Source organism: Stenella coeruleoalba (genome assembly GCF_951394435.1).
Source record: "Stenella coeruleoalba genome assembly, chromosome: 10".
In the NCBI taxonomy this organism is placed as follows: domain Eukaryota; kingdom Metazoa; phylum Chordata; class Mammalia; order Artiodactyla; family Delphinidae; genus Stenella; species Stenella coeruleoalba.
This window is the reverse complement of record NC_137156.1, coordinates 83,357,769-83,371,284: the sequence shown is the minus strand read 5'-3', so window position 1 is coordinate 83,371,284 and position 13,516 is coordinate 83,357,769. Positions and strand designations below refer to the sequence as shown.

Below are 13,516 nucleotides of genomic sequence, written 5' to 3'. Positions count from 1 at the left end.
AATTAATATAAAAATGTATTTGCAGACTGCATTAAGAAGCCGCTTCCAACCCACTCCATGAAGAACGGCCACATATCCATGTGCCATGGCCCAGTGGTTCAGAACCACTGTCTTAAGGAAAGTATGGCCTCAGGGTTTCCTCATGGCACGTATGGACTCTACTCTTGGGTTACAGCAGGTGGGAATTAGGGCTGGGTGGACATCCCCTGATCTATAAATATAGTCAGTTATGTTTGGGGTCCTGGCTTTCAGGCTTGGTGATTGGCTATTATTTTTTTAAATAATGTAACTAGTTACCAAAATCAATAAATTAGAGCTTAACGTGTTTTTGAAAATGAAACAAACTACCTAAGTAAATAAAATAAATACATGAGAGCCACTGTGGACCAAAGATGTCAGCATAATGCAATTTCCACTGGGATGCTCCTGAGATCTTTTATAAGGAAAAAAAATTCTGGCCTATTCAACCTAAAATCTTAAAATCTTTATTAGCAGGGGATTTGCATGTGTGTGTGTGTGTGTGTGTGTGTGTGTGTGTGTGTGTGTGTGTGTGTGTGTGTGTGTGTGTGTGTGTGTGTGTGTTCGCGCGCGCGCGCGCAATTAGTGGCTTCCTCTTTAATTTACTTTGAAAGATGAACATGATTCTATTTTATCACTTTTGTATAATGCCCACGGGTATTAGGAAATCAGATTCTATCTCTATTGCACGAGTCCAGAGCCTCCATATTCCTTAGAATGCTTTTTTTTTTTTTTTTCTGTACGCGGGCCTCTCACTGTTGTGGCCTCTCCCGTTGCGGAGCACAGGCTCCGGACGCGCAGGCTCAGCGGCCATGGCTCACGGGCCCAGCCGCTCCACAACATGTGGGATCTTCCCGGACCGGGGCACGAACCCGTGTCCCCTGCATCGGCATGCGGACTCTTAACCACTGCGCCACCAGGGAAGCCCCTTAGAATGCTTTTTTACCTTGCTTTCTTATATCTATACACTAGATGGAAGTGACTTGAGCCCTAGAATTTGCTAGACACTACATCTTTTATTTAGAAGGTAGACAGCTCATGAAAAGAGACACGGCACACTTCTTTGTCAAGCAAACCCTAGTGGATTTTGAAATGGGATTGTCAAGCTTAATTAAAAGAGAAACTCATGTTATGACACGATATTTAACCTTCCAAGAAGGAGTGCATATCCCATGCTGGTGAGTAATGTGTGGATCTCCTCATATAAACAGTTTTTATACCCTCCATAACTTATTTTATCAGTGACAATGGCAAAGTGGCATAATATACTGTACTATAAAATCACTACATTGCTTGGTGAAAGTTACATTGGATTTGATCAGAAAAAGATGTGAATTGTGTATTGGTGAAAACATTCTTTAACATTCTATGATGGAAAAAAAGCAGTAAAACTTCTCCACGTGCTTGCCAACTCCATTAATGCATAAAGTACACACAAAAAACACACAAAAAGTCAACAAGTAAGCTTCACCTTACTCAAAAATCTTTGTCTAATGAAATAAGTCATATTTCCCTTTTCACCAAGAGAAGGGATTTGGACGAGACCATTTGCTCTAATTATGTTATAATATTCTTCATCATATTTGATGCAAAAGCTCAAAATCAATATTAGTCATACCACACTGAGCTCTTTATTAACCAGAAATACGTGATATAAGTTTTTAAACCATATACAATCAGATTCAATAGGCAGATGGTAGCTACTGAAAATTCCCCAAACCGGCACAAGTTAAATTTAAACACAAGTTGATGGTTCATACATTTGGGTAAGGGACTTGGATAAACTGAAACTGAATTTGATGACATTTACAAATATTTGTACTGTTTTCTTGGATGGTTGCTTGATTCTGACGTGGTGGGTTTTTTCCCCCTTCTCTCTTCTTCCAGGTCTTTCCCAGGGAAGCTACTGCATTAAGCGACCAGCAGGAGATGAACTAACAGACTTGAACCTCTAGACCAGCTCCTTCATTGATTTACAGGCTCAGGTTACAGAACAGAAAAAGCTGTGACCCCCACGTATTGTGAATCATGAGAATGGTCTGTATGTGTGAGGCCACAGAAAACAGAATATCCCTTTTGCTTCTCATTGGATTTTTATTCAGGACCAACACTTTTCAAAGAGTATTCCAGAAAACACTAATCTCATAGAAAAGGCCACAAGGTCAGGACATTTTGGGCAATAATAACGCTTGCAGAATTTTTTTAATGGAAGTAATCTCATTTTGGTTCATCTTATTTAAGAATTTTAGATTTTATGTAGAATCCAGACTTCTGGTTCTCTAGAAAAACTGAAGACATGACAACGCAGTGAACATATCCTCACACAGACATAATTTCTTGCAGCTTCCCATTAGTCAGGGAACGAGCTCTCCATTAGTCAAGGACCAACCAACATGCCTGGATTCTGGAAGCCTTTTACTTGGCTCCCCTTGTTTCAGTCTTTCTTGAAGACACACAGTGTCTTTTGGTGTATAAAGGCTCTGAGAATCCCTCAGTAAATATTTCTATTTATTTTGTTGAAAAAAATTTCCCCAATATATTGGATTATAGATGTTTCTTCCTCCACATCTTGGGATGTACTGTTCTAGATAATTCTTTGGGTTTATGATTTCAGTTTTCACTCCAAAACTTACAGATGAAAATCAATTTCTAATATATCACTTGGTACATGGTTATGGACCATAAAATTAAAGGAATTCTGATTTGTTGGTATGAATTTTATGCTACCTTCTGGAAAATATTTGTGAAAGTATTTAGGAAGCTCAGATTTTGCAATGAGGATTCCATTTCCATTTTTGGATGCTTTTATAGGCATTCAAGATGCAGAACAAATCCACCTGGTTAGAGTGTTTATATATTCAATCAGACTTCAAGGTATATTGGTAGAGATGAAGGAGCCTCTGGATTTTACCCAAAATTTAACTTAAAAATTCCACACTAGGAGACCCACTGTGCTGCTGATCTAGTAACAGCCCCTAATAACATGTATTCTGGAGAAAAGACTTTGGAGAAAAAAAATACACTTGCAATATGATAGGGTAAGTAACAGGAATTTATAGTACTATTATGCTCTACCAGGTAAACTAGAATTTAAGTAGATATTTCCTTCTTATAAGTATCAGCTGAGTAACTCTCAAAAAAAGAAGATGGACACAAATTGATCTTTTGGGGGGTGTCATCCAAGTGATCACTATAGAAGCCCAATAATAGGGTTTGACAGTTCATCTTGCTGGCTGAGAACACTGAACTTGTAATAATGAATTTCTAGTTTTCAAACTATTAGAGTTGGAAATATTGGTTATGATGGCAGCAATGATGTCATGCAAAAAATTCCGGTGGACTATGTGTCGCTAAGCGGGTGTTCTCTGGATTTGGCTAAAGCAGACTGAGGAAAAGTAAATGGCAAATGAAGAGGACAAGTAGATTTAGAAAGCAGTTATTTACCACTTTAATAGGGCTGTCCAACATTTGGTCACAAGGGTCATTCTGAAATCTAATTTCTTTAATGGTCTTCCCATCTCACCAGAAGAGATCTGAACACTCTTGGAAAAAGCAAATCAAATATAGAAAGATGTGCTGTGATAAGACCTGTTGCTACAGCACTATGTGATTAATGATGTCAGACTTTGGATTTAATCAGAGGACATTTCTTCAGTCTAGGACAGCTATACAAAGCCTTAAGACATTGTATTTACAGAACTTAATACAGGGATCCACATATGACCATCACTCTGCCAGAGTCTTAATAGCATGGTGGAGCGGCTCCCTCAAGAATCCTCATTTTTCTTATCTGTGGAAAAGCTAGTAGTTCTAAAAATATTTTCCTGGAAGAGGTTAGAACGGTTATTATATACCAGTTGAATATAAAGTATGGTTATGTAAGCCAAGCTTGCATGCTAACATTGCACAGGGTAGAAAACAATAAAACAGGACGATGTGCTTCCTTGGGCCATCTAGTAGAAAGAGAAGGAAGCTTTTGACTCAGTATCGTTCTGATCTCTCAGATTCCAGGAGTCCACCTGTAGCTGGCCTTCCAGTGTGAGTGCCATGCCGACCTCTCAAAAGGGCACGTGATTTCCTTGCCGATAGAAAAAGAAATGACAACAAAATAAAACAAAACATCCAAAACTCAAAGAGGTACACCAGCCGCCTCAAACTGTGGTACAGTTCATTTTTTGAAGAGAATATATAATATTTCAAAATATTATATATATACATATATTTAAAATGGTACAAAGGAACTATAGATCCAAATTAGAAGACAGTTGATCTTTCTTTGTGATCCCAAAAATTTGCATTGAGAAAACCCTTTTTTTCCTTAACCCACTTTCCATGGTGTTGCCCAAAACTCCGGGTCTTCTCACTCTAGGAGACTTCGTGACACACAGTAAAAGCACTGTGATTATCTGGTAATCAGTCAAAGTGCAAATAAGAAATCCATTTGGCTTCTAGTGTATAAGATGTTTTAAATTCTTAAAATGTATTTTCCACAGAGTAGGTTTTCCTTTATTACTATAACAAATGCTTCCGTTAGGTTCTTGGGTGAATCTGAAACCAAAGAAAGAAAGAAAGAAATTTCAGGGAGAAAACAAAATGAAGGCACAAAGAAAGGTGATTAGGCAGAAAAAGAGGACACCTTGAATTTTTAGGATGTTGCTTCTTTCAAGTGAACTAAAGTAAAGAATGTTCAAGTCTAGAGCAGTAGTTCTCAAATGGTGATCAAAGCTTATGGACAGGCCACTGTATTTTTTTTTATCGATTCATTAAATTAATTTTGTCACAATTGAGGAGACAGACTCTTGGAGCAATGCCTGTCCAGGACTGGGTTCGTGGGCATGCAATCTAGTTGCAGGGAGCCCTTTGTCGAAAAGGGCCCCTCACTTGGTTTAATGACCAGCAGTTGCCATCTTGAAATTATTAGTAGCTTTTGAACAAGGGCCCCTGTGTTTCCATTTTGCACTGGGCTCTTCCTGCACATTATGTAGTCATTCCTATGTCTGTCTGATGAGAATTTCATGAGTAGGAAATTCCATGGCCTTCTCATGTTGGTCTCTTGTAAGATGCAAAGGGGTGGCATGAGGTGAACTCATTGCCAAGGTCAGATCACGTTTGTTGAGGAACATAAGAGACCTTTGCAAGGTGAGGAACTGTTCCACTCAAACAATGACATGGTGTTCAAGGGCAATCAAGGGCATACTCCTATAACTATTGATGCCATTTAATCCATTCAAATATGGTCCCAAAGACTCTTATTTTCAGAAGGATGCATGCACGAAGAATCACTGGTTTAGAGCATGAATGATGGTTCTAATAGAGTTGAAGGTTCTACTTTAGAGTTTTAGGACTTAAGGCATTTTTCTTCATCATCTCTTAATTTTTTATAGCTTAGAAATTGAGTATTCTGAGGCCAGGAGTGAAGTCCATTTAAAGCTTTCAGGGTTGGGTAGGAACAGTCATACACCATACACATTTGCATTCAAAAGTTGGTTGGACCAGGGGCAGAATGTATGAGAAGTCTTCACACATTTTTTTATTCTTCCATATAAATAACAGATCCTTCCAAACCTTGGTTTCCTACAGTCCAGTGGTGTTTATCACATTTTGTTTCACTGTCTTCTTTTTTACCGGAAGGAGGGAGAAAGCGACATTTCCAAAACTGAACTGGAATTGTCTTTCTTTTATCTGTACTGACTCTCCTCCTCCCCTATCCCACTGAACCTTAGGCCCTAGCCTCCACAGAAGACCAGGGGCCGTGTCATGTCCACCATCACATTCCCAAGACTTTTAGATAACAGAGGCTTAATATTATTTATTAAAGAAATGAATGAGCACACTTGGATCCAGGGGCAATTGTGATAGCATAGTTTATTCTTTAAGAAGATGGTTTACTCTTCTTTCCTGCAATCTCTAAATACCCCTCCCTCTCTCCTCCCCCACCATCTCTCTCTCTCTTTTAAAGGCATTTCTTGCAAAACGAATGGACTAGAGATCAAGATTGTGAAGTCTCTCAGAACATTTCAGACCTGGTGGAATTTTGAGGGAAGAAGCTGGAATATGTCAAAGCTGGTACGTTACCCTTCAGTAATATTAAAAAAACCATCAGGGTGATTAGAATGGGTGGAGATATGTAAAGTTAGAGTCGGCATTAGGAGGATGATCCCAGGGGCTGTGGACAAATGATTTTGGTGAATTGTGTTGGGCTAGTCACAGAGAACACCAAATCTGACAAGATGGCTCTTGTGGTTAGGTGTGTAATCTGAGGTCTGCAACTTACTCTTTTAGGAAATGAAACTTGACTCTACATTGTGCAGCAACTGTTGATTTCCTCGCTAGTGTGAAAGACATTGACATATTGGACTGAAGGAAATCCGAGGTTGCTTGATATTTCCCCAGGTATTAGATCAGATTATGTTCTGGTGTTTTAATCTGCTAATTTTCCTTCCCAAATGACTTTGGTTTTCTCCTCATTTTATTCCCCTCCTCTTCCTGTCCCCAAACAACCAATGTTCACCTTTTACATACAAATTATTACACCATTGTCAAACAATTTATTTCTTCTGAGGGGAAGTCTAGCTTTCTAAATGAAGTCATTGTTCCTGAATACACAGGGTATTAGATTGGTTCCTGAATGCATGGAATATAGCCTCCCCACCTTTCAAACTTATATTTTTGATATATCAGTTTAAAGAAAAGAGATAAACTAATAGGCATCTAAAACCATCAGAAAAAATGTCTCTAGTCAATATTTAGGTCGGTTAGTCTTGCTACAAACTCCCAACAAAGCAGTTTAATAAAACAACAGAAGCAATGATCAAGCAGGAACAGGGTTAAAATTTAGCCAAGAAACTTCACCCAGATGTACTAAGCTTCTCCCCAGAAGGTACCTGTTACCAGTTTTATTGTACCCCAGGCTGGGTTTTTGGAACATGTCTCAAGAATGACTACTTTCTCTCTGTAGGGTGGCATTAAGGAAGCTTCCTCTTTCCCTATGATTTATTCTTCTGAATCTCCTGAAATGGAAGACTTTGCTTAATTCTACTTATCTTTTCTCCTTCCTTCTAAGTTTTATTGTCACCCAGATGCAATTTCCCCAAGGTTTTCCTGAAGACTGTGGCCTGTTACCCTGGCTAGTCCACATTCTGGGGTGTCTGGTTGTTGAAATGAAACACTGAATTTCTACTCTCCACCCTCCTTAAAAAATGAGCATCACAAAAATTTAAATTTTAGACCACATTTTGAACCATCTTTTGTTTATCTACATTTCAAAGAATGATGAGAATTTTCGCTCAGGATGATTAATTTGGAAGTAACCCATATCATAGGGAGGTTTTAGAAAAAAAACTATATAGGGAAAAAGAATGAAGTCCCAGGAATCTTTCTTGCAAATTTCTTTACCCTGAAGCTACTTTAAAAAAATAACAGTGTGAAGGAAATTCCCAGTTGCCATTAGCAAGCTGGGTATGTTTCTTCAGGTTTTTGTTTTTGTCTTTTTCTGAGAGAAAGAACTCTGAATCAATCCTACACATAAGAACAAAAGAGGTGATTTTCTTTATTCTTCCTTTTACTTCAGTAAGAATTTGAATTTTTTACCCTAAAGATTACCTCTTAAAGAACAATGAAAACATATGATTCATAATTAAAATACATCTGTGAATTAAACTGTTTTAAAAGTTAAATTGCTAGAGTCAACATTTGAAGTGTGTAGGCATATTTATACTCTGATGGGGAAAAATACACAGGGCATGCTAGAAAAATTCATATAAAACCTATTTGTGGAGCATATGATCTAAGAACTGGTGTTGGCTATTTATACAGAATGGAGCTCCTATAGGTATCATCTGGACTCAATTGGTGCCTTTTGTATTTAAAAGTGCTTATTTCATTGGGAATTTCTTGTAAGGAAGGGAGGAGAAAATGTAAGTCAGTGTACTGTTTGGGTTTTCTTAACCCAGATTTCTTAAAAAATTCAGCTTTTTCTAGTGTCTTCTTCTTCCGCCTCTAAAGACAGTCTTGAGAATTCTTAGTTGACTTACGTGCCACGCACATGGCTGTAGAGGATTCTCTTATTTCCTTTCCTGAAATGGATGCACACGTCAGAACAGGTACATCCTCTGTTTTTAACCTGGCTGTAAGGGTGATTTATTTCTCTTATACATTCAGCTGTGTGGACTGTGCTCAGCTCACCCAGGGGCGTAGTGAACACAGTGTGTACCAGCCTCTGTTATCATGACTGGACTCCACACCATACTTTGGTGATGCTGGAGAATGTCCAGGATGTATTACAACATGCCTGATGGTTTTAAAATAGACTCTACAAAGGCCAAATCAAAAAAAGTGACGTGGGTCACAAATAAGTAGCACTAACAATTTCTGTGTTTTGTTCCTTTATTTTCTATCTGCCAAAGAGTCTCCTCATTGGTATTCTTGGAATTTCACATATCTAAATCCTGAAGTGTTTTGATTTGCATTATTGCTCTTTACGGGACTTTCAAGTCTGAAGGTACTATTAAAACAGGGCTCACCATCAATAAAGAGTGATTGGTTACCATTTGGAATAGGGAATGGAGACGTGGCAGAGGATATGTCAGCAATGTGTTTAAAACAATGGTGCCTGGATTCCAATCATACTGGCCAAAATTCAGAGTAGCTTAAAACTAACTTGTGAGGGTATCTTCAAATTATTTGGTAAAGTCATCTTCAGGTAAAATGTAACCAAAGGGAAACGTGAAATCCATACTCTACCAACTAATGAAGAAGATTTTTGGGCTAAGCATCAGGAACTGGGCTCATTTTCGAATACTCTCTTCTGTAGGTGTCTCATTGAAATGATACGATAATCCAGGCAGAGCTTCTTAGAGCATACAGTTTCATGTTAACAAGCTAGGGTGGTTCAGGCATCCCTCCTGGCTGCAAGCCAGGGAGGTATAGCCATTTACTGGCTAATGTGGTCAATACAGGCAACTAAATTTGACACACAATGTCTCCACTTATTTTATATATATAAAAAATTTTCTTATGGTGTTATGTTTCCTGCATCACAAAGATGCAAGAACCAATTTTATTTTGTGAAAAGACGATTCTGAGAAGAAGACCAAGGTAAGACTCATAATACAGGGGCTGGAATCAGAGATGCCCTTTTAAATTTGGGTCACCTTTTTGGAAGTCTGCAAGTTCAACATATTGGAATTTGTAGATGGTGAAGCTTGTTTTAAAAAATACCCAATACTTAAAACACATACACACATAACAGGGCTGATATTCATGTGGTACATGTACATATCACCATACTGGCTCTTAAAATATTGATGTACTTTTGTACTAGTGAATAAATAGTTACTGTCTTAAGTACCCTGACCAAACGCCCTTCACACCCCCATCAGAACTTCCAGACTTTCCTACGGACCAGTATCTATAGGGTCAACGGCTGGCCTAGCTGTCCTCTCCAACCTGCTCCAGCATCATGACACCAATTCTGATGGGCTGGGTAGCCTCATACAGGTCGTTACATATTTTGAAGCCAACTCCTGATTTATCCGCACAAAGCAAGAAACAATTATTCACATCAGAGAATTCTTTCACCTCCCTAAGAGAGCATCAAACAATTCCTTTAAAGAACCTTTAGAAGATGGCTGCACTTAAATGCAGAACTGTTCAGGAAACCATCTGGTTGAATTAGGCTAGACCCTTATTTTATTATCCATTCTGAGCACCACAGATATCAGATGCAGAATCCAAATAACTGCCTCACTGCTCCTCTTTCCTTTGGCTGTAGCAACCTAGCTTTATTTATGACTCAGTAAGAGAAACACTAAACTGCTCAGTATGGAAAAGTCAAGTTCAATCTCTAACTTCTCTCTGATGGATAGACACTGATCTGAATGGTTAAGAAGAGTTTCTGTTGGGGAAAAGGCTTCTTCGTCTCCTTTTCAAAGCTCTTCTGGGTGGTGTTTGTAAATACAACACAAAGGCAAACAGTACAGTTCGTAACACGCATGAGACATTTGAAAAAAAATGAACTTACTCTTGTGGTCTTGATTTTATTGCCTGTAGCACACATCCATCCGGAATTATCAGGGAGTGTCTTACACTCTTCTCCTTCTAGACAAGGTTCCATCTCACACCACCATTTCCCAATCACTATGGAGGCTGTGCAAAGACAGGAAACAAGTGTGTATGCAATTCATCCAAACAACCTGGGCGCAAGGCTGAGTTCTTCTACAGATGTTAATGCTCTTTGAAACACATTAGGTCCTTTTTAACTTTCATGATTGGCTAAGACTACTCTACTAAGAAGAATGAGATTTTAACTTAAACATCTTAAAATGCAAATATAATTATGCCATCTGGTTTCATCAAGCTACATTTTGTCCACAATCTCCTTGTATGATGAAAACATACAGAATGGGGACATTTACTTTTTGGAGGAAATTTTGTGTTAAGTTTGTAGATCAAAGACCTGGTGCTTTCTTTTCAGTGAAAGGGACAAAAGGGCTAACTGTTGTTCAGAATGACTAATTGAGCTCTTGTTTTCAGAAAGGCCCGTTTATTCACCCAGCTTTAGGGTTTATCTCCCACCCTACAGCCTTTGAGATATCAAAGGCTTACCAAAAAAGAAAAAATGAATTGACCAAAAGTATAAAAGAAAACCTGCAAAATTGAAACCAAGTCATAATAAATGAAACTATTTGTTTACAGTCAAAAGTATATTTGATACAAGCTGTGGTTTCCTTTCAATAGGTTTAAGGTGATATGAGTGGAACTTTGAAAACTTGACCCTCTGATAAAATAGCCCTATTTTTCAGGGTGATATTGAGGCTGCCCACATTAGGAAGCTGGCAATGAATTTAGCGGATGGATTTATAGCGCACTTCTTTGGATAATGAGATTTTAGAAAACTGGAGACTAGATTCGCTCAGTACAAATCAAGCAGCTCCACATCTTAACATCCTGAGTGAAAATTTTTTCTGCATGAGCGTTGGTCATTTCTGAAGCTGCTCAAGGCATTGTTTTTTGTTTTTTTTTTACAAATCCACCTGGGCATTTTCCTGCAAAATCCTTAAAATGTCTGTGAGTGTTTCTTCTGTGATACTTTCCAAGTGGCTGTCTTTACACTGGACTGAAACTCTAGGTCTTTATCTAAAAGAAAATTGGTCGCTTCCCAACCCCTCACATTTCCACCTTGTCTCCATCATGACGTTTAATTCTCACAACAACAAAGAACGCACATGACATTTCTTAATGTCACAGAAGATTAATCTTAAAATGAAATGGAGTCCACGCCACAGGGAAGCAGGAGCACATTAAAATCCTCTATCCGCCCAGCATTCACTAGAGGGATTAGATTGCTACCTTAGAAGCAGAATGGTTGAAACGTCCGGACATCTACCTGCATTTAGGTTTCCCCCTTCTAGACTTTTCTTAGTTTAGACTTCCCCTCCTTTAGAATACAGTCTTCCTCAAACTTTCCTTTGAATAAAAATTACTCTGCAGGATTATATATGCAAAATCGTTTCTACTCTATTATACAGTCAATTTGAGGATTTTTTTTCAAGGGTAACTTTGCCTGGATGTGATGCACGCCTTATACGTGGACCAGACCAAATCGCCTAAGATGCAACTACACTGGATAGGGCAAGCAGAGGAAGGAAAATCTTGCACATAGTTCTACCGTTATGCAGGACAACGTGATAATTTTGGTAAAACACAGACTGATAACAGAAAACACGAATCCTTCACAGCGTCCAAAATGATTATGAACGTTCTGGATGATTTTCTTTTTAACAACAGGTCTCAGCATCAGGGTATGGACTAGAAGAAGAAGCTAGTCAGGAGTTAAGAGGCCTTATTTGTGTGAATTAATAGGTGACAATACTAAATAGAGAAGCATATATTTTGACAGCAAGAAAAACATATGTGGCCTTGAAGGGGAAAAAAAAATAAACGGCAAAGCTTCCAGTAACGTCAGATACAAGTCAGTGTTTGGCAGTGTTTATTGAGAGCCTTCAAGCTGAGGCTCCCTGCCTGCTAGAGCTCAGTCACAAACAGGCCAATCACATTTGCCATGTGTGTCCCCTTAAAGTCCACCTAATATTTCAATACTGCTGCCCTGCATCTCGACCATCACGAATGGACACTCTCTGAGGGGAAACTGCCTTTCCCAGTGGTCTTTGATTTAGAATTTGTCCCTCTTTTTTCACAGGGGCACACAAATAATGAACAACTACTCGTAAGGTCAGACATGAGCACCTTTGCCTCTTTCTAAAGGACCCTGTTCCATCTTCTTTTCGCTGCTGTGCCCTCTCACAGCTGACTTACTTTGTTGCAAGCTAACAAAGCACTTTCTCCTCTTTCTCTCAAGCATTAATACCTCCTAAATGAGAAGGTAGACAGTAGGAAAAAGAATACATCTCAAAACCCAAGTATGACTTTTAATTCAAGTTTATAGAGACCACTGGCTTGGAGGGGAAGAGAAAAAGCTTTCTAAGAATGAAAATATCCCAGACTTGCCTACGGTCTCTAAAAACTGTTACAGTTGCCTTTCTAAATGGAGTTTGATGACTTGGTACTACTCTCTGGCTTATTAGACTCTAGTTCATTTTACCAGGGTTGCTTTTCTAAAGATGCTATTAGACCTATTTTGTTTCTGCTTTGTGCATTCCACAGTCATCTTAATATATATTACTTTAGGGCCTAGGTCAAACTATAGTCTCGCATCCTAGTTTTTTCATGAACTCGTATTTCCTGCAATATCTTTAAAAAAGTTCACAAAGAAAGGATCTAAAAATTGCCTCCTCTTCTCCCAATTCAGAAGCTACTGAAAACCTTCTGATTATTGGACAAGGAGTGATCAATTAGATTTAATAAAATCAGCTAATATTAATGATATTTAGTTGTTTTTAAATATTTTTTTTCTTAGAGATTATTATAATGATAAAACCATAAATAAAAATAATTCTAAAAGTCTGAATTATAGTGGTCAGTTCAATAATAAAACTGATAACTGACATTTCTGAATGCTTCTTACGTGTCTCTGTGTTAGGTACTTTTAAATGTATTATCTCAGTCTTCAAAGCAACTCTATGAAGTAGATATTATGATGAACCCATTTTTTTTTAGATAAAAAAACCAAAGCCCATAACGGTTAAGTAACTTTCCCAAGCTTACACAGGTAGGAAGTTCAGAAATTAACGCAAGAATCCAGGCCTGCTTAACCACAAAATCTATGTTTTCCATCACGATAGTGCTAACTCATTCTAGTTTTGTATTCAAAATTCATAGGTCTCCAAAAAAACATGTATTGCCTGCTGAGTGGATAAATGAATTCTCTCTGCTCTATTTTTAAAATTTTATTCTATTTAATTACTTTTATTATTTTTGGCTGCCTTGGGTCTTCGTTGCCGCGTGCAGGCTTTCTCTAGTTGTGCCGAGCCGGGGCTACTCTTCGTCGGTGCGCGTGCTTCTCATTGCGGTGGTTTCTCTTGTTGAGGACCACAGGCTC

The 13,516-nt window shown here is 38.4% G+C and overlaps 1 protein-coding gene across 17 annotated transcripts in view; it reads right to left on the bottom strand.

Moving 5' to 3' along the window:
• The window catches only part of TAFA1 (TAFA chemokine like family member 1), a 955,756-nt gene that overhangs the window by 177,180 nt on the left and 765,060 nt on the right, over positions 1-13,516 (bottom strand). For 10 of the 17 annotated variants that reach the window (XM_079935032.1, XM_079935036.1, XM_079935038.1 and 7 more), the window contains one exon: positions 9,503-10,164. In XM_079935032.1, coding sequence (XP_079791158.1) covers positions 9,863-10,164 — 302 coding nt within the window. In that variant the 3' untranslated portion in view covers positions 9,503-9,862. Of the gene's footprint in view, positions 1-1,570; positions 4,567-9,502; positions 10,165-13,516 lie in introns of those variants that run through there. The other 7 variants (XR_013830279.1, XR_013830280.1, XR_013830281.1 and 4 more) reach the window with 2 other exon arrangements.